At 49.1% G+C, this 19,460-nt stretch overlaps 1 protein-coding gene across 7 annotated transcripts in view; it reads right to left on the bottom strand.

The window, feature by feature from the left end:
* Nucleotides 1-19,460, bottom strand: part of Katnip (katanin interacting protein) — a 173,879-nt gene that overhangs the window by 104,369 nt on the left and 50,050 nt on the right. For all 7 annotated transcript variants that reach the window (XM_042283313.2, XM_042283309.2, XM_076551986.1 and 4 more), the window contains 3 exons: nt 17,270-17,346; nt 7,770-7,939; nt 6,345-6,442 (listed from right to left, as the gene is read on the bottom strand). In XM_042283313.2, coding sequence (XP_042139247.1) covers nt 6,345-6,442; nt 7,770-7,939; nt 17,270-17,331 — 330 coding nt within the window. In that variant the 5' untranslated portion in view covers nt 17,332-17,346. The remainder of the gene's footprint in view (nt 1-6,344; nt 6,443-7,769; nt 7,940-17,269; nt 17,347-19,460) is intronic.

Raw genomic sequence — 19,460 nt, 5'->3', positions numbered from 1 at the left:
CCGCCCTAGCCTGGGGAGCCTCCTCTGCCCACAACCTGGGGGATGGCCCCACCCACACCAAGGCTGGCAGATTCCAGCCCCAGCCACACGCATGCTCCTGGTCTCCCACCTTCCACCTTGCATGGAGGGATGATGACGCTCTGGGTTGGCTCCCCGATTGGCATGCGGCTTTACCAGGAGTGGGTGTTTGTAAGTGGCTGCTCCTTCCTGCCTACTTGCAAACCCAGACCCTGGCAGACCTTTGCAGTACCTATGCTGGAGGAGGATTTAAAAGCCTCTCCACACAAACCTCCCAAAGCTGCTCACTTCAAGCTCAGCCCACACTCCACCCAGTTCATGCCCGGAGTTATTTGTGTGTCTTCTGCACCTCCTCATAAAGTGTTCTAAGAGGGTGCATTGAAGTGTACTGTCAAGCACAAAAAGAGCAAGCACAGGGGATGCCCTGCATGCTTGTACCAGTTGTGCAATATGTTAATGGCACCCTCTAGAGGTAGAAGGGTTCTGCCGATCCCCCAAAGCAGGCTGGGGTGCGGAGCTGGTCTCTGATCAGCTCTTCCTAGGTTTGTCAGCTCTTGACATGGTCAGGAGTCAGAAGGTAGCAAAGGGATCCAGCTTCCCAACCTAGAGGTGAGCTATACTCAAGATGCTCATACGGCTGAAGCGACCCAGGAAGCAGATGTTGCAGTGAGGGGCAGCCAAGGCCACTTTCATCCCACAGCAAACCTGCTATGGAGACCTTTCCTGAGAGTCTAGCCCACAGTAAATCACCGGAAGGCCAATCCCTTCACTACCGATTTAATGCCGAGAGCCAGTGACGTTTATCAAAGCTGACAGCATTTTGGTAAACGGCGGCTCTGTTGATTAGGCCACTGTCTACCCAAGTATTACAAGGCTGAGGAAGCCATAAATCTTAATCCACTGATGGCGGCAGAGAGATCTAAGGCCCAGAAGCAGCAAGGGAACGGCCAGCAGGGATGATGCCAGGGTATCACCTGCAGGCTGCTCCACAGGAAAGGTGGTGGCTTGGGAGCTTGCTGCATTCATCCAGTCAACCTTCAGAGGCCCCAAGCCCCACTACTGACCAGGCCATGACCAGCAACAGCGATGGTGTGACCCCCACGGGCCCTTTATGGTGGGCTCTGTAGTACAAGAGAAACCCTGAAACTGGGACGGGGCCATGGTCCCATTTTTGGTGGGGTGGCTTTTAAGAATTGGCCACTGGGGACATTGTTACCTTAACTACCTGCCTCCCTCTGGTTATCCCCAAGGACAGGAGCATCATGGGTGGTTCTATAGCCTCCTGGCTAAATGAGCTTTAGACCTGTAGTCCTGGGAAAGCCCCTTCTGTTTCGGTAGCTAGGAGCAAAGTGCTTACCACTTGCTGGTCTGGGCCAAAAGAATGGAATTCAACCCTGCAGGAAGAGGTGAGACTGTCAAACTGGGACAGGGACATGAGAAGTGAGGAAGCCCAGGAGCAGAGAACAGCAGCTTGGGAGGTGCCGTTTGCTGCTGTCAACAAGGCTAAGACTACACTGTGATAACCAAGTCCTTGTTCACCAGGCCATGGCCAGCAGAAGTGATACTGTGACCCCACTGGCCCTTTGTGGTGGGCCCTGCAGTATAAAAGAAACCGTGAGACTGGGACAGGGTCATGGTCCCATTCCTGGCAGGGTAGCTTTTAAGAACTGGCTACTTGGCTACTTGGGACCCTGCCACCTTAACCACCAGCTTCCACCTGGCTATCCCCAAAGACAGAGGAGCCCAGCCAAAAGATGGAAGCAGCTAGGGCATCGACTCTCAAACCTGTAATCCCGGCGTGAGGGAGGTGCATAAAGAGGATCAAGACTTCAAGGGTAGCCTCAACTACATAGTGAGTTCAAGGCCAGCATAGGCTATAAGAGACCCCACTTCAAAACTTTTTAAAAGTAAATAAAGAATTAAGCCGGGCGGTGGTGGCGCACGCCTTTAATCCCAGCACTCGGGAGGCAGAGGCAGGCGGATCTCTGTGAGTTCGAGGCCAGCCTGGGCTACCAAGTGAGTTCCAGGAAAGGCGCAAAGCTACACAGAGAAACCCTGTCTCAAAAAACCAAAAAAAAAAAAAAAAGAATTAAAATTTTGAAACTCAGCCAGGTAGTGTGGTGCACGCCTTTAATCCCAGCACTTGGGACACAGAGCCAGGTGGATCTCTGTGAGTTTGAGTTTACAGAGCAAGATCCAGGATAGGCACCAAAACTACACAGAGAAACCCTGTCTCAAAAAAAAATTTTTTTAAAACTCCAGAAATATGAGGTCAGAGACTGTCCCCTCTCTCTTCTGTGGACCCAAAGACCTGTCTCTGGCACTTTCTACCTTGGAGATACTTTCCACTTAACTCCATTTCTTAGGGCCAGAGGATGTCAATCCAGAGCATGTCAATGAGCTTCTCATCCTGGTGACAATAACAACATTGTAGTGACATACCAAGGCTATACACTGCCCAACTCCAGAATCCTAGACCATAAATTGTAATCATACCCCACCGCCAGGCTGTTCAAGGCCAGGCAGGAGTAGCAACAGGTGACCTTGAGTCATACAGCCCACTCAGGCAGCAGGCAGCACCACACCGAGGCCAACTACCACAGTCCAACTACCACAGTCCAACTACCACAGTCCAACTACCACAGTCCAAGTACCACAACTACCACAGGCCACAGCCTGAGTAACACAGATGAGCTGAGACACTCAAATAATTTCTCTTACAAGTTTCAACCAGTCCAGAAGTGAGAAATGACCTGGAGGGGTACAATGGGTCAGTGAAGGCAGAGGATAGGCTACAGAGTGGGGCTGTGGGAAGGGGCAGAGAAGAGCTGTGTGGATTCAGGAACACAGCCTCGGAGATCCTGCAAGCCCTGAGTTGTGGGGGTGGACAGGATGGTCCTCTCTGCACACAGCAGCCAAGAGATTTCCAAAGGCCGCTTCTCCCATCTTGGTGCTTCCCAGAGCCCTTCCACTCAGTCTGCCATGAAGACTCCTCAGCCTGTGCGATCGGCCATGCAACCGTGACCCAGGTCCCCAGCTCCTCCTCTCCACCACCATGCACTGACCACGGCTCACCTTTCCATCACGCTCCCCTGCGTCTTTCCAAGGAGACCACTAATCCTCACACTCAGGTCTGCTCCAGGGCCCCTGGGTACCTCTGCTGCCTGCCACTGTCCCTCCTGCACGCATGGCTCTTCTTCATAGTACTTGCCACTTACTCTTGGTCACTGCTGGCTTGGCCTGTCCCCTACTCCTATCTCCTGAGTTCCAGGGCAGCAGGGCTGGCCTGCTGCGCTTGCAGCTAACAACCCAGCACTAAGGATCCAAAACTTCAAGGTGCTCCAGAAATGACCAGGACTGAGCAGAGGAAGTGAGGTCAGACATGAGAATGAGGCAGCAGAAGAGACAACTCAGCAGTCAAGAGAGATTGCTGAGCGTCATGAGGACTGGAGTTTGGATGCCAGCACCATGGAACATGAAGGGCCTCCTGAGCAAAGGCACAGTAGACTGTGGTGGAAAGGTGTTAGCATCCTCCAGCTCTGAGAGGGCAGAGACAGGAGGATGTCTAGTACTTGCTATGTTCCAGCCTAGCTAAGAAAATGCAAATCCTGGGTTCATTTAAAGAGAGATTCTGCGCCGGGCGTGGTGGCGCACGCCTTTAATCCCAGCACTCGGGAGGCAGAGGCAGGCGGATCTTTGTGAGTTCGAGGCCAGCCTGGGCTACCAAGTGAGCTCCAGGAAAGGCGCAAAGCTACACAGAGAAACCCTGTCTCGAAAAAACCAAAAAAAAAAAAAAAAAAAAAAAAAGAGAGATTCTGCCTCAAAGGGATACTCAAAGGTGACAGAGGAGAACAGCCGATGCCTTCTGGCCTCTGCTCATATACACTCCCCCCCCCCCCCCCCCCCCCGCAAATAAAATAAAGACATAAATAGAAAAGTGAGACTGAAGAGCCTGGAAACCTCCAGACTGAGAAACCCTCAACCCCTCCATCAATCCCAACAGTGACCAACACTATTGATTCACCACCTCTGTGCCAGGCACGGCAGGAAGCCCCACAGACACTAGCTGGGGGTCCTCATCAGCTACCTTCCAAGGCAGGTATCCTTTATGGACATCTTCTAGATGAAAAGGCAGACACCAAGAGGATGAGTGGCATAACCAGGGGCTGCAAGCCTAACCTCCTCACAGCCTCCTCGCCTGCCACCGGGGCACCTAGCCGAAGAAGTGCACTGCTCATAGCCCACCTGTGACACCACACACGCCTTCCTAACAGTCCCAAGAGGTTGTGACAATAATAAAGGGAAAGCTCAGTGAGGTCCATTACCAGCTCCAAAACATACACCAAAGAAGCATCCCAGATCCCATTCTCTTCCACTCCCAGGAGCTACAAGTTCAAACACCCTGAAGAGCCAGGTGGGGAGAGGAAGTACGGTAGAACCAACAGTACATAATGTACATGATGACATGACTTCTGCTCTGCCACGGTACTGGGACGCTGAGGGTGGTATCAGCGGCCTGTCACTGAAGCTCCTCATGGCTCAGGGTCTATGTGCAAAGGAGGCCCAGCCAATCACATTGCCTCAGACAGGGAGAACAGATGCAAGGAGGGGAAGAGAGGGGTAGGTCGCTGTTACTTCTGAGCACTGTCCTGGAGGCAACAGGCTTTCCAACTCCATCCCACACTGGTCATGCCACAGAACACGATCTGTCTTGGCATCCCTGAGGCTGCCCCCTCTCTCCCAGCTGTCCTGGGAAGGCCAGGGCAGGCAGCTGTGCAATGTGGGCCAGAGGCCCCCCTCCAATCTGGGCCAGCTTGCCAGCCCCAGGACTATGTGCACACCACTCCCAGCCTGGCCAGCTTTCTACTCAAACAGCCGTCCCTTTTGTTAGGCACTGAGTGACCCCTGACTGCTGCAGTGCAGAAGGGCAATTATAGCAGAGCGGCTTTGGGAGGCAAGGGGAAATTAGCCCTGATTAAGTCTTGTGAAGTGGGGAGCCACAGGAGAGATGGGAGGGATGCTAATTAATCTTAGGCCAAGTCTTTTAAATTGGACAGACTCTGGGGCCAGCCATTAAGTCACAGTCTAAGACACAAATATGGCTTGTGATAATAGGAAGCACTCCAAACAAGCAGAAGAGCTGTGTGGAGTGAGGCAGGCAAGAAAGGCCTCATTAACAAGAAATTAACATTCATGGCTGGGGACAGACACAAGCGCCCAGGCTGGTGTCCTGGGGGCCTGCTCTTCAGACCCCAGCTAAAGCAGGCACAACTGTTTCCAATAAACATTGGTATGAAGACCAAGGCATCTGCAGCAACAGGCCCATTCCATACCCCAACCCAGCTTCTTCACTTAGGGGTCAGGTGACCCAGGACTAGTGCTTTTGGCTTTCTGGGCCTCAATTTCTAGAGCAGCACCATGAGGACACACATCAACCAATTGGATTGCTATGAAGACATGCTAGGTGGCAAGCACATGAAAACCTTTACTGCAGTCTACTGTGAAACACAATGCCCAATTTCCCCCAGACCCAGATTAATAATGACAATGAGCCTCTGCCTAAGCCTCCCAGTCTGTGTTGTATATGGTCCTTGAGGCCATCTGAATACAAAAGATACAACAGGAGCTAAAACCTCATGATTCAGCCTCAGTACACACATATCATAGAGTGACACTTGGGTACATTAGGAACCTCCATAGAGAGCCAGAACCATCCCCAAGAGAAGCTAGTAAGGGGCCACAGCAAAGTCTAGTTGGGCAAGAATATAGAACTCAGAGCTGAAGATGTGGTTCTAAGTCATGATTCTGGCACTTCTTAGCCATAACCTTGGGCAGGTCCCTGAGTTTTTCTAAGCATCTGCCTCCTCTGCTCCCTAATAAGAGTAGACAACGTACAAAGCCAGGCTCTGGGTGTGCTGTGAGTGCAAAGCAGAGAGGTCCTGTGTAGCTGGGGCAGTGCTGGGACTCAGGGGCAGGACTCAGAAACGATGGTTATGTTTCAGCAACATCAGCAGCCACCTCAAAGGACACCTCAGTTCACCAGGTAGGGCTCTGTCCTGATCACTTGCATTATCTCTGGCCAAGACTGGCACATAGTAGGTATTCAATAAAAAGCAAGTGGATAAATGAGCCTGAGTCTGCTCTTACTGCACTCCCTGTGGGCTCTGGGGGTCTCCGCAGCAGGGCAGGAACCCCAGAAACCAGTCCAGGCAGACAGGGTGCCCTATAGCCACCAAACCCATAGGGGCTTAAATACTCCACAGGCCCGCTCCTCATCCTAATCAAGTGCCAGAGCCATGGTCCTGGCTCTGCTCCGATTTCCAGACCTGGTGCCATCCTCGGCGCTGGACCTTTCCCGGTGCTGTCCTCGAGCTTCGTCTTAAGACTTCTTCGGCTTCTCTGAACAGCGTTCTTCGCCCATAATCTGCAACAGAGACAGAGAAGGGGCTGGTGAGACATGGAAAACAAGTTCACACTGATGGCCTACATCTGCAATCCAGTCCAGCTGCCCAAGGCCATGCATAGGATGGATACATCGTCCTATTGAAGCAAGCTGCAAGCAAGCCAATGCCCAGCAGAAAGCAAAGTGTAAGAGTCGCAGATATCCATTCTGTAAAGTGAAATGTCTAATATCCTATCGGGTAGCTCTGCAGACACAAAGAGCCATCACCAAAACATAGACGTAAGGTGTAGTTCCTACAGCAGGCCGCCATGTGTAAAAGAGAGTGGATGGAGACATTATCTGAGGAATGAATGAATATACTGCTACAGTCCCAAGTTCAGATAACCCTGATTTCTGTAATTCCACCAACTAGCAGCATGCCCACAATAAAAGCTAGAAGAGCCAAGCCATTCCTTCTTAGCCCCAGGGCCTACAAAGCTCCTGGGAAACTGTGTTTAAAATACTACAGTTGCTCTCTTAGGGGAATATTTGGGGAGATCACTGTCTCCTCTTGTCCCTTTGTTGTTGTTTTTCTCTTCCCAGGATATAATGGCTTGGAAGCTTCGCATACCTGCAAAGCAATGACTTACAATAATACAGAGAGACCAAGTAGATTCTTCAGAGTAACACAGCCAATCTGAAGCCTGGTCCCACCTGTTCAACTATTCTATCCATTCAATACCAAATCATTTTGCAGTTCACCTACAGGGTAGACTAGGTGGGGAACTTTTCCATCATACTCTCAGGCTCTCAGTGGACACATGAAATCCCTTTAAAGCATGAAGGCTGGATTAACTAAATGTAAAAATGAATGGTGGAATAAAATATTTCATAGGTGTTAAGTATTAAAGTTAATATGTGCATATCAGGTATTATTTAAAATAGCCCTTAAAATCATGGACATTAGAGCCTCAGGTAATATAAAAACTAGAACTTTCTTGCTCTAGCTGCCTTTGGTTTGGGGCGTGGAGGCCACGTCTAGTTTGAAAAGGAATAAAAATGGATTTAAGCTTAGAGTGGTTACTGAGCACACGTGAGGCCCTGGACTCCATCCCTAGCACCTTCAAGCGTGTTCATTCATCTCCCTTGTTCTTGGGCTATCTTTCTGGACAGGTGGGTACAGTTAATGCATTTGCTGGTGAGCTCATACATACAGGGTATTTCCGAAGTCTCTAACTTATCTCCTTAATTCATTTTCTTTTGCAGTGTTTTGTTTATGCCAGGCAAGTGTTCTAACACTGAGCTATATCCCACCCCTTAATTTTCAACTAAAAACACTGCTGCCTGGCCTGGAAGGGTCTACACTCACCTTGTGACCCCTCAGCCTGTGAGGCACTTCTGGAGAAGTCTGTGTGCACAGCTTTCCGTGGGGATGTCTTCAGCTCTGAATTGGCCCCATTGACATAGACAGAGAAACCTTGTTCCAAGTGCTCCAGCCTCAGCTGCACAGGATCCTTGGCCTTCAAATGCTTTAATAGCCTAGAAGAAAAAAGATTGCCTGCCTAGATCTTAGCAGTGTCTGACCTCAATGTCCCCAAAGCCAGCTGTGAACTACTTTGGCAAAGTGATGATAATGTCTCTGTGATGGTTTGAATGAGAATGGCCCCCATAGGCTCGTATATTTGGATACTTGGGCCTCAGTTGGTAGAACTGTTTGGGAAGGATTAGGAAGCTTGGCCTTGTTGGAGAAGTGTGTAACTGCAGGCAGACTTTGAGGTTTCAAAAGCCTCCCACCACACCCCCTTCTCTGCTTCATGTATGGGGTAAGTTCTCAGCTGCTGCTCCATGCCGTGCCTGCCTGCCTGCTGCCATGCTCCTACCATGATGGTAAAAGGATTCTTAGGGCACTGTAATCCCAATTAAACAGTTTCTTTTATAAGTTGCCTTGCTCATGGTGTTTTACTACAGCATTAAAGAGTAACTAAAATCGAAGCTAGAATCTGGGAATGGGCTATTGCTGTGAAAGGCTCAATCATGCTGGTTTTGGAGGAATGTGGAAGATTTGGGGACTTGGGAATAGGAAAGCAGTTGAACGCTGTAAGCAGAGCTTAATGGGCCATTCTAGTAGGAGCTTGGAAGACAGTAGTGCTGAGTGAAATGTGGACTGTGGGGCCCAGCTCAAGGTTTCAGAGGAGAGCAGTATTAGCAATTGAACCAGAGACCATTCTTCTGATATTTTGGCAAAGAATGAGGCTGCTTTCTGCTCTTGTCCTAAGAATCTGCCTGAGGCTACACTGAAAAGTTTTGGACTAATTTTGTTGGCAGAGGAGACTTCAGGACAGCCTGATATCGATTCTGCCACATGGTTACTAGTGATCACTCTTATGCAGCAATGAAAAAGAGCAAGCAGGGCAAAAGAAAATACAAAATGTACAGTTTGAGGAGAACAAGAACCCCAGGAAATTTAATGTGGGAGCCAAGGCATTTGCTGAAAGAGATGAGGCAAGGACTGATGGAAAAATGGATAAAGGAAGTGCTGCCCTCAGGGCAAAAACCCACCTAGCTAATCCTGTAATTTTTAAAAGGAAAAGGTCCAAGGGATTTCCTCTACCTAAAAGCACCTACAAAAGAAAGCTTATGCAAATACGATTAAAGGAGGTGTCAGGATCCATCCCAAGCAGGCAGCAGAATTTGGCAGTGTCTACCACATGGTTCTGGCTTTAGAGTCATGAAAGATACCAGAGAAAAGAGGTTGTGGTCTCTTCCTCTGTGGTTAAAAGAGCTGCCAAGGCAAGGCATGTGGCAGGGGAGTCCCTACATAGAGACCAGAAAGGTCATTTTATGAAGCATGAAAGTGAAGCCGGGGTTCGTTGGAGATCCCAGGATGTTGAAGATGCCAGAGCTGTGGGATGTCTGCCAGGAGAAGCTGCACACAGTGGAACCAACCCAAGGAAAAGCAGTGTGCTGCAGTCAGCAAAGCTGGAAGGGTGACGCCATCTAAGTTCTTTGACATCACACAAGGAGTTAGAGGATTTGGAGTTTTCCTTCCTGCATTTCAGTCTTGCTTTGGTCCAGTATTTCCTCATTATGCCCCTATTCCTCCGTTTTGGAGTCATAATGTATATTCTGTGTCATTGTGGGTAGGAAGCATGCAATCTGCTTTTTGATTTTGTAAGGGGCTACAATTAAGAAACTGCCTTGAGTCTTAGAAGAGACTTTTTAGACTTGTTCTGCATTATGTCTTTCAGAACAGGGTTTCTCTGTGTAGTCCTGGCTATCCTGGAACTCCCTATGTAGACTAGGCTGGCTTCAGAAATCTGCCTGCCTCTGCCTCCTAAGTGCTAGGAATTAAAGTGTGTACCACCACACCAAGCTGACTTTTGTTGTTGTTGTTGTTCTTGTTGTTTTTCAAGACAAGGCTTCACTGTGTAACAGCTCTGGCTGTACTGGAACTTGTTTTGTAGACCAGGCTGGCCTCAAATTCACAGAGCCTGCCTCTGCCTCCTGAGTGCTGGGATTAAAGGTGTGTGCCACCACCGCCTGGTGACTTTCTGGACTTTTAAATTGTGTTTATACTGTGTAAGACTATGGGGACTTTTGAAATTGAACTAAATACATTTGGCATTATGACATGGTTATGAGGCTACAGGGGCCAGGGAATGGAATGTGGTGGTTTGAATGAGAATGATCCCCAGTCCCCCCACAGGCTCATATGTTTGAATACTTGGTCCCCAGGTGATAGATGGTTTGAGAAGGACTGGGAGGTGCAGCCTTATTGAGGGAGGTGTGTCACTGGGGGTGGGATTTCTTGTTTCAAAAGACTCCTGCCATTTCTAGAGTGCTTCTCTGTTTTCTGTCTGTAGATCAGGGTGTGAGCGCTCAGCTGCTGCGCCTGTGCCATGCCTGACTGCCTGCTGCCCTGCTCCCTGCCATGATGGATATGGACTCTTATCCCTCTGAAACTGTAAGCCCAATTAAGTGCTTTCTTTTATAAAGTTGCCTTGGTCAAGGTTTTGTCACATCAATTTAAAAGTAACTATGACAGTCCCTAACTCATTGCTGACATGACACTGTCACAGTGTGCAGTCTTCATTAGCCCTTCCAGAGCCATGGCTATGGGGTGCTAGATTCTCAGTCTTTACAAACACCTTTATACACCATGGTAATTAGATTCTCAAGTCAACAAACGGGCTTCCCCTTAGGTGATCAAGCACTTAGCAAGTTGATAAAATTTTTAAATAATTATTTTATGTGTATGGGTATTTTGCCTACAAGTATGTCTGTACACCACATGTGTGTCTGGTGCCTATGGAGGTCAGAAGAGAGTGTTGGGTCCCCTAGAACTGGAATTACAGACAGTTGTGAGCCTCTATAGGGGTGCCAGGAATTGAACCCAGGTCCTCTGGATGAGCAGCCAGTTCTCATAAATGCTGAGCCATCTCTTCAGCCAAGTTAGCAAAGGTTTCAGAGGAGAACAATATTAGCAACTGAACTAGAGACCATTCTTGTGATATTTTGGCAAAGAATGACGCTGCTTTCTGCCCTTGTCTGAAGAATCTGCCTGAGGCTATACTAAAAGTTTTGGACTAATAATAACCATCACTGTATGCCAAACTCGACTCTCAACACAGACAGTGGATTCAGGTCATGCTCCTGAAAGCCACCATGAATAAAGAACTACCCTGTGCTGATCCATAGCTCTTAGTGGCGAATAGTTAGGGTCCCTGCCAGCTCTGGTCACAGCATTTCATCAGCTGGTCCGCCAATCATCTTGCTTGTGCTTGTGTTTAAAGACACCTTCCTGGCAGGCATGGTAGTTATACCTGTAATCTCCTCACTGGGAGCAAGAGGGTTGTAATGAGTTTGAGGCTAACCTGGGCTAGAATGTGAAGTCCTGTCTCAACAGAAACAAACAATAAAAGTAAAGACACCTGGCCGGGGACAGCTCAGCTGGTACAGTGCTTGCCCTGCAAGTATGAAGACCTGAGTTTGAGCCCCAGACTCAGCACTCAGGAGGCAGAGGCATCTCTGAATTCCAGGCCAGCCAAGCTACATAGTGAGAACTTGTCTCAAAAGACAGAGCAACAAACAAAGCCAGGCATGGTAACCAGTGCTGAGGAGGAGGGGACAGGCCTCATCTAGCCAATCAGCGTAGCAAGGGGCTTGGTCTCGGAAACAAAGTGGGGTACTCAAGGATCAAAAGCAGAGGTTATCCTCTGGATTCCACACGTGAGCACACACACCACACACACACACACACACACACACACACACACACACACACACACACACACACAAATCCGGAGCCACCTGAAACAGCAAAACCACCAAGAAAAGCACAGAACTGCAAACCAAGGTGCTTACTGCCCCTCAACAGCCATATAGGAAAGACGATGAGAAGACCAGAAGCTTCCTGGCTTTGCCTCTTCAAAGTGTGTCAAGCACCTAAGATTTTGCTGCCCTTGTATATCTGAGGACGGCTGCAATTGCATGGGAATGCTGAGAAACATGTTCCAGTGAGCTGCCAATCACAGACAGAACACAAGAATAACACCAACTGAGGAAGACATTCCTTTTCATGATTACTTTATTATCCCTCTCCATAGATAAGGAAAGTGAGACACAGAGAGGGTAATAACCTGCCCAAGGTCACCCAGCTGCTATGTGGGAGGCTCGAGATGCAAACTTTGGGTACTGTCACTACAGAGTCATCATTAAAACAGACGTGTCACCCCTTGTGAGACAGTATGGCAAACTCAGACACTGCTGACAACTCACAGCCCCTTCTCAGGAGGAAGAGGAAAACACAGATGATGCTGCATAGTTGATCCTTTCCCAGAAAGTACATTCCAGCAATTCCCAAGCAGTAACTCTGGGCACGAAAAAGGTTAGTATTGAGACCAACAAATCCTGAACAGGAGCCAGCACCCGATGCTAGGGAGTGGAGGTTGGGAGATTATGCTGCACGGAACATACTTGTGGTCTCCTCACAGGGTCGGGGTGGGCGGCACTCAGTGAAGTGCTCTCCCACCAAGCATAAAGACTGAGCTCAAGCACCCAGATCTAAAAAAAAAAGCCAGGTGTGGTGGCACACACTTGACATCCTAGCACCGTAGCCTGATTAGCAAGGCAAGCCCAGACCAAGGAGAACAGCCCCTGGGGAATGACACCTGAGGCTGACCTCTGGCTTCCATATGTACACACACATGTGCACAAACATACACTTGCACACACACAAAACAGTAAATGGGAGGGAGGGGTATCTCTGTATAAAGATGCCATGATGGAATCAATTCCATTGTACACTAACTTTAAAAATTGATCAAAACAGAACAGTATGCATGTAGTAAGTGCAGAATTGGAAGGGAAAAACTGGGTTTGTGGGCCTTGAGCAGAAGATGATAAATATAAAAACGACGTCAGTTGTGGAGGAAGATGGTGGCATTATGGGTGCCGTCTCTGTTTACTTCCCAACCATTTTTTCGGCAGCTGACATATCAATCTTTTCAACAAAGATGGCAGGAACACAGATTACAGACTGCTTATCTCTTGCCAGCCTTGGAAGCCTGCAATGTGCCTGATTGTTGGGCAACAACATAGAACAGAAGGAAAACACAAGTCGCTAAGTGATGATCTACACACAGGGATGATCTACACACTCCTGGGAGCACAGAACTCAAGAGTGCTCCGAGGAGTGAGCAGGCTCAGGGCCCGCTAGGAAACTGACCTGCCAGGTGGAGAACATGTCCTGACTTCCCTCCAGAGACTGCCCTGGGTCCCAGCAACACAGTTAAAACATTGTCCCGCGGCCCTGGATCTGGGGCTGGCACTGCATGTGGGCCCTTACTTAAGCAGGATGATTTATGAGAATGTGGATGTATGAAACTGATAAATTAGGAGATAATTGCTCACACTGTGAAAAGAATGGGTAAAGAAACTCCCCTGCTGCAGATGAACGCAGTGACATTCAGGTGGCACCACCAAACGATGCTTCCTTAAAATGGATAGCTGTTTGCATAAGGCTGTCTAGAGTGTAGGGTCCCCGACTGTCCACAGCTGAGCCTGCCCACTGCTGTCCTGTCATGGCAGGGCCCCACCCACATGCTACTTTGGGAAGAGAGCATTTCTTTCCTAATGCTTCCCGCACAGCCTTCCTGAGGAGGGCTCCTTAGGGCCTGGCTTAAGCTCCATTTCCACACCTCCCACCCCACCCACCCCCGCTAATCAGTTTGTTCTGGTGAGGTGCTCTAGTCCTTGGCCACCCAAGAAATTGGACTATGGAGTCACTCCCACCCAAGCCACATGAAGTGAGTGGGGAAAGGTATTGTTCCTGAAGGAACTCCCAGAGCTGTATTTGAAAGGTGAGGAGAGCTGGTGGGCAGAGGAACAGAACAGGTGACGTGTCTATTGCCCCACCCTCTCCCTGGATGAACTCCCTGGCAGTGCTAAGGTGAGCATGAAGCCACCATGATTGTCCAGAAGCAGAGAGTGGTTACGTGCTGCAGGCAGGGCTAGGGAGGGCCAGGGAGGAGGTTCACGTGATATGGCAGCTTTGCTTTGCCCTAGCACCTTCTTTTTTTTTTTTTTTTCTCGAGACAGGGTTTCTCTGTGTAGCTTTGCGCCTTTCCTGGAGCTCACTTGGTAGCCCAGGCTGGCCTCGAACTCGCAGAGATCCGCCTGGCTCTGCCTCCCGAGTGCTGGGATTAAAGGCGTGCGCCACCACCGCCCGGCGCCCTAGCACCTTCTTGGTGATTCTAGCCCCTCAGTCGTACTGGAGATGTAATCACACCTGAGCAGATCTGAGCAACATCAAGCAGCATGATCAGAGGGCTGAGTGACAAGGACTGACTGGGAAGATCAGGCTCACGTCCAGAGAGCTGGCAGCAAAGGGCGCTGCGGTGTGGGGAGCGGGAGGGGGCGTAGATTTTTACCAGATCCGAGAGTCTGGCAATTGTGTTATTTGGTCCCTGAGAAAGGTGGTTGAGGGAAACATCCAGAACATGGCCTCAAGGGAGATGGACCTGCTGCCCCAGGAGGAGATCCAAGTGGAAAGAGTTTTGATGACGTAAGTTATGCACCTGGAACTGGCTCTGCTTGAAGTCAGAGTGCCATGGTGGTGGTGGAACCCAGGGCCTTGTGCATGCTAGGTGAGCGAACTGCCACTCAGCAGTACCCCAGTACCCCACCCCGTGATTGAGTTCTTCACTCCGGAAGTCAACAGTTTCCTAGTTAAGAAGTCCATTTAACCCTGGGTTTTTTTGTTTTTGCTTTTTATCTTTACAACCAAACTAATCAGCTGCTAACTAATAACTGTGGGGTGCTGAGATGGCTCAGCTGGTGAAGGTGCTTGCTGCCACACTGAAGACGTAAGTTCAATTCCCCAAAGCTACATGGTGAAAGGAGAGATTTCCACAAGTTCTGATTTCCACATTCACCCTATGATGTACACGCTTCCCATAAATAAATCTTAAATTAAAAATACCAAAACAAAATGAAAATATTAACACAGTCTGTCTTCTTCATACAATAGTTCCTTTCCTAGGTGAGGCTAGGCACATGGAAAGCACTCCCAAAATACAAGGCTCGTGGCTATAAGTATCCTGGGGGCAGATACATCCTGAGCAGATCTCTGCTGATACTGCACCTTCTAAGGGGCTCAGCACCCAGCTAAGCAGCCTGGGGTTCACTCCTGAGGGCCAGGTCAGTCCTTGGCCTCCACCATCATGCCAGGCACACAAGCTGACCACCAAGTAAGCCACAGCTTTGCCCCACCATCTCCTTTCTTAGTATACTTGGGGCCACTGGCAGGCCTGGCAGGTTTTGGTACTTTTGATCACTATGAGAATGTCGAAATAATCGTAAATAAAGTATAATCCGGTCCCACCACTTCCTGTTCACTACACTGGGACTACTCCCTGTCTGTCAAAAGGGTTCAATCACTCCACCTGCCTGTCTGGTTGGCCTATGATAAGATAGTGGACTATGACACCCAGTATGTAGCTGGCACTTTAGAAAAGGTGCCTTGAAGCCAACCTAACCACTATTCAGGACATCCCCTTCTTCACAAGTCTCTGGTGAGGGTTCCTTTCCAGCTTCTTCTCATTGCCTGCATCCAGTGATACCCACCCCCACCATTCACAGCAACTCGATTGCGATATATTTTTAATTGTCACCATGCTGCAACCTCATCTGTGAAATTCCCATCTATGCTGTCAGCCAGCACCTCTGCGATAACACTTATTGATCCCCGATTAATGAGAAACAATCTGCTCATAAGGAGCTAAGACATTCTCTCCCCAGATGAGCACCTGAGATGATTAAACCATCACCCAGGTGTTCAGTGGCAACATCCAGCCTGCCAGAGACTGAATAAAAACATCCAACCCCCTGGTATAAATGTCAGGATAAACACCCATGGGGGTCTAATCAGCAGGAGCTATCTGCTGTTCTCACTTGAGCTGCCTGCCCCTGGGAGGCTGGGAAAGTTCTGCTAAGTGGTTGGGCATAGAGGGCACCACTTAGCACTTCTGGAACTGCCAACTCACTGGGCATATTTGAAAATGAAAGTGAGCCTTGTTGTCATAGATACAGGGATGTATATATAACCAAGGTCTCTGTAGTCCAGGCTGGCCTTGAACTCACTATGTAGCCAAGGATGACTTTGAGCTTTAGATCATTCTGCCTCTACCTCCCAAGTGCTAAGATTACTGGCATGTTGCACTATACCCAGCTTTATACAGTGCTGAAGACAGAACCCAAGGTTTCATACAGGCTAGGCAAAGATCTTACCAACTGAGCCACATCCTCAGCTCAGAGACAGGGATCTTAATGAAATTCTATAATGGGTAGAGATACTACACTATAATGCATGAGGTTATCCCATACACCCCCAGCAGCATCACCAGGGCACCCCCAAACCAACAGGTATCCAGACAGCCAGACAAGGGTTGAACAGGATTTGAGCTGACATCTTTCGGACCACTTACCTGCAATACAAGTCTACTCCCATAACACAGACCCTCCAATAACACAAATTCCTGCCTTTGCTGGGTCTTTCCATCCCAGGCAGATCTGGTTAGTGGTTCTGCAGAATTCTATTTGGCTTGTGGTTTGACTTGAATTCATTACCAATACCATAAAACACAAATCTAGATCCTTATTTCTCTGCCCGCATAGAGGCTCTCTGCCCCTCCTCCACCTGTGTTTCTACAAATACCCATGGCAGCGCTGTGCAGTGTGGAGAGGAAAGTTACAGGTATCCACCTGTTCCAGCTTCTTAACACTGGGCAACTCCTAGGCTCTAAGTAGGGATATACAGCTCATATGAAGGTTCAGGTCTGAATGTAAACCACAATGAACTAAAATCAAACTTGCTTGATCTTGCAAAGAAACAGAGAGAGGCCTTCAGATCACACCAGGTTGCTATGACCTTGACCACTACACACTGTAGTAGTGTGAGCTTCTGTAAAAACCAGCACAAGAACCCAATAGCCCCTCCCCAACTTTAAATGACTTTTACCTTTCCACAAACTCAGTTTTCCAGGGCAAGTTGATGCCCAAGAGGTGCAGCCTACCATTTCCAGGTGACTTGCAAGGGGTCTGTTACACCTCTGCCCCCACCTCTCCATCATGAGACAAGAAGTGGTACCTGCACAGCCCACAGTTTGCTATGGGTCAAAGATGCAACTAAAGCACTGGATGGGATGGGGGCTCGGGGGAAAGGGGTGGAGCTGCAAGTGCAGGTGATAACCCCAGCCTCTGCATGGAGGTGGACTCTGTGCCCGTTCCTGTGTCCTGTGCTATTAATAAGTCTAAATCAATTTTTATTTGGTTAATAACAAGGGTTGCCGTCAGGTGGCTTGCTCTTACCGGTTTCTCTGCTGAAGCAATATTAAATACTCATCATGTTTCTCATCAAAGTCTGTCACCATGTCCTTAGTATAACCCTGAAAGGAAGAAACAGAGCGGTGTGAGAGGAAAATGCAGGGACGCTTTTATTGAAGCTGGGCGCTGCACATATCCTGCAGGAGGCTGGCTGAGCTGGAAGGCCGACCTTGACGAGGGCCCAGCTCCCCTTGGTGCATCACTCTGGCGACCCAGAGCTCCAGGGATTGTATGGTAGCCCAATGGGCCCCAAGTACACACAGCTTTACCAATCTGTGAAAGAAGGCTGGCTCTCTAGCCTCCTTACTGCCCCCCCACCCCCCCGCCCTATGAAGTCCAGGACTCTGACAAGACTTGGCATCTTCCAGAACAGCCAGAGCTACATAATGAGATGCTGTCTCAAAAATAAAACAAACAAAAACAAAAATCAAACTTGACATCTAAGATGTTTCCTCAATGCACACTACTCAGCCTTTTCAGTCCATCATTACCAGATCACCCCAAACTGCTGAAAAAGGACCTTAGGTTTTCCTCTCCCTGCAAGAGGAATCCCCAGTGATCAGAAACAACCTGGTCATCACAGAGCGGGTTCTGTAGCTCTTTTTCTGGCAACAAAGCCCTGTGTTGCCTTCTGGTAGCCTCTCAGCTATGTCTTTCAATTCAGCAGCTCCCTTAGGTGCTTGTGGCAGTTCTTCTGGGCCCCCAGGGTCACACTGCCTTGGCTTGGAAGCACAATCACCACCTGCTTTGCTCAGCCACAGGGAGTCATGATTTGGGGGGAACAAGACAAGTCAACCTTGGGACTTTGCTGATACTCCCAGGAAGGAGCTGTTCCTTCCTTTGGGGGTCCAGGTCTGTCTGGGGAAGCCTGAGAATAACAGTAGCAAAAACAGCAGAGTCAAGTGATGGAGAGAAACAGATTCCTAACACTCACTCTGAGACCTGGACCCACCCATGTCCGAAGGAGTATCTGGACAATTCATTTGTCAGTTCATGTGTTGCCTTGAAGCTTCACACAACATTCTGTCCTCTGTGTCCAAATGGCTGTTAAGCACTGTGCCATATAATCTGATATACTATCAGAACTCAGCCTACAACAATCGTATAGTTTGTTTTTTGGAGATGACAGCCCCAGCAGACTCTGCACTTGTTACCCTCTTGCCTCAACCTCCTAAGTAGTGAGATTACAGGTGTGTGCCACCTTGCTTGGCTTAGATATTTTATTACAGTATTATTAATATATACTAAACATACAAATAACAACCTATATATATATATATGGAGGGAGAGGCAGATAAATGCTTAGTATCTATAACTGAGAGCAAAAGAGGAAGGTTGGCTAGAGAAAGCCCAAGCAGATGTATGTATGTATGTATGTTTGCATGCATGCATATGTGATGAGACTCACTTCATAGTCCAGGCTAGCCTGGATCTCATGACATAGTCCAGTCTGGCCTTGAACTTGCAGCAGTCCTGCAAGTCTCAGCCTATGTGCTGGGATTAGAGACATGCACCATCACACCTGGCTCTTTGCGCATTTTTCAGCTTAAGGTATTTCCAGTTTGTACCATGCTTGTTGGGATGTAACACTGGGTGAGTAGAGGAGCATCTGTGCACTCGCCCCTATCTCCACGCTTGCTGGATGCCCAGCCAGGGGCGCCCACTGCTTCCTCTCTGTCCTCCCTTGGCTCTCCCTTGGCATCCACAGGCCTAAGACCCCTTCCTGTACAGCTCTCTGCCTGGGCCTTCTCTAACCAACCTTCCTCCTCCACCTTGAGCTACGGACAACGTTAAACAACTGTTTACTTCCCTCTCCATCTCCACCTCTCCCGTCACCAGGCACTGGGGCCCCTGGGATGGAAACACAGCAGCCGCTCACAGACTATGCTAACGGCCGAATCCCCTTTCTCCCCCCATGTCCTGCAAACCCCAGGTCGCTGCCATCTTCTTGCCTCTTCCCCTGTCACCCATAGTTTTCCTTTTATCCAGCAAGCCTTATTTCTCCCAGCCTCCTGCCTCTCAAGTGATGGTGTGAACACACGTCACCTTGGGACCCTGAGATTCTCTCAGGAGGAAGGGAAGGCCCTGTGGGCTTCCCTAACCAGCTCCCAGCTGATGCCCGGGGACTACATTTAAACAAGCAAGACCCTACACTAGGCAATAACTCCAAGCCATA

This window comes from Peromyscus maniculatus, chromosome 1 (assembly GCF_049852395.1).
Source record: "Peromyscus maniculatus bairdii isolate BWxNUB_F1_BW_parent chromosome 1, HU_Pman_BW_mat_3.1, whole genome shotgun sequence".
Taxonomy (NCBI): domain Eukaryota; kingdom Metazoa; phylum Chordata; class Mammalia; order Rodentia; family Cricetidae; genus Peromyscus; species Peromyscus maniculatus.
The sequence above is the reverse complement of the archived record's forward strand: the minus strand, read 5'-3'. Positions and strand labels throughout refer to the sequence as shown.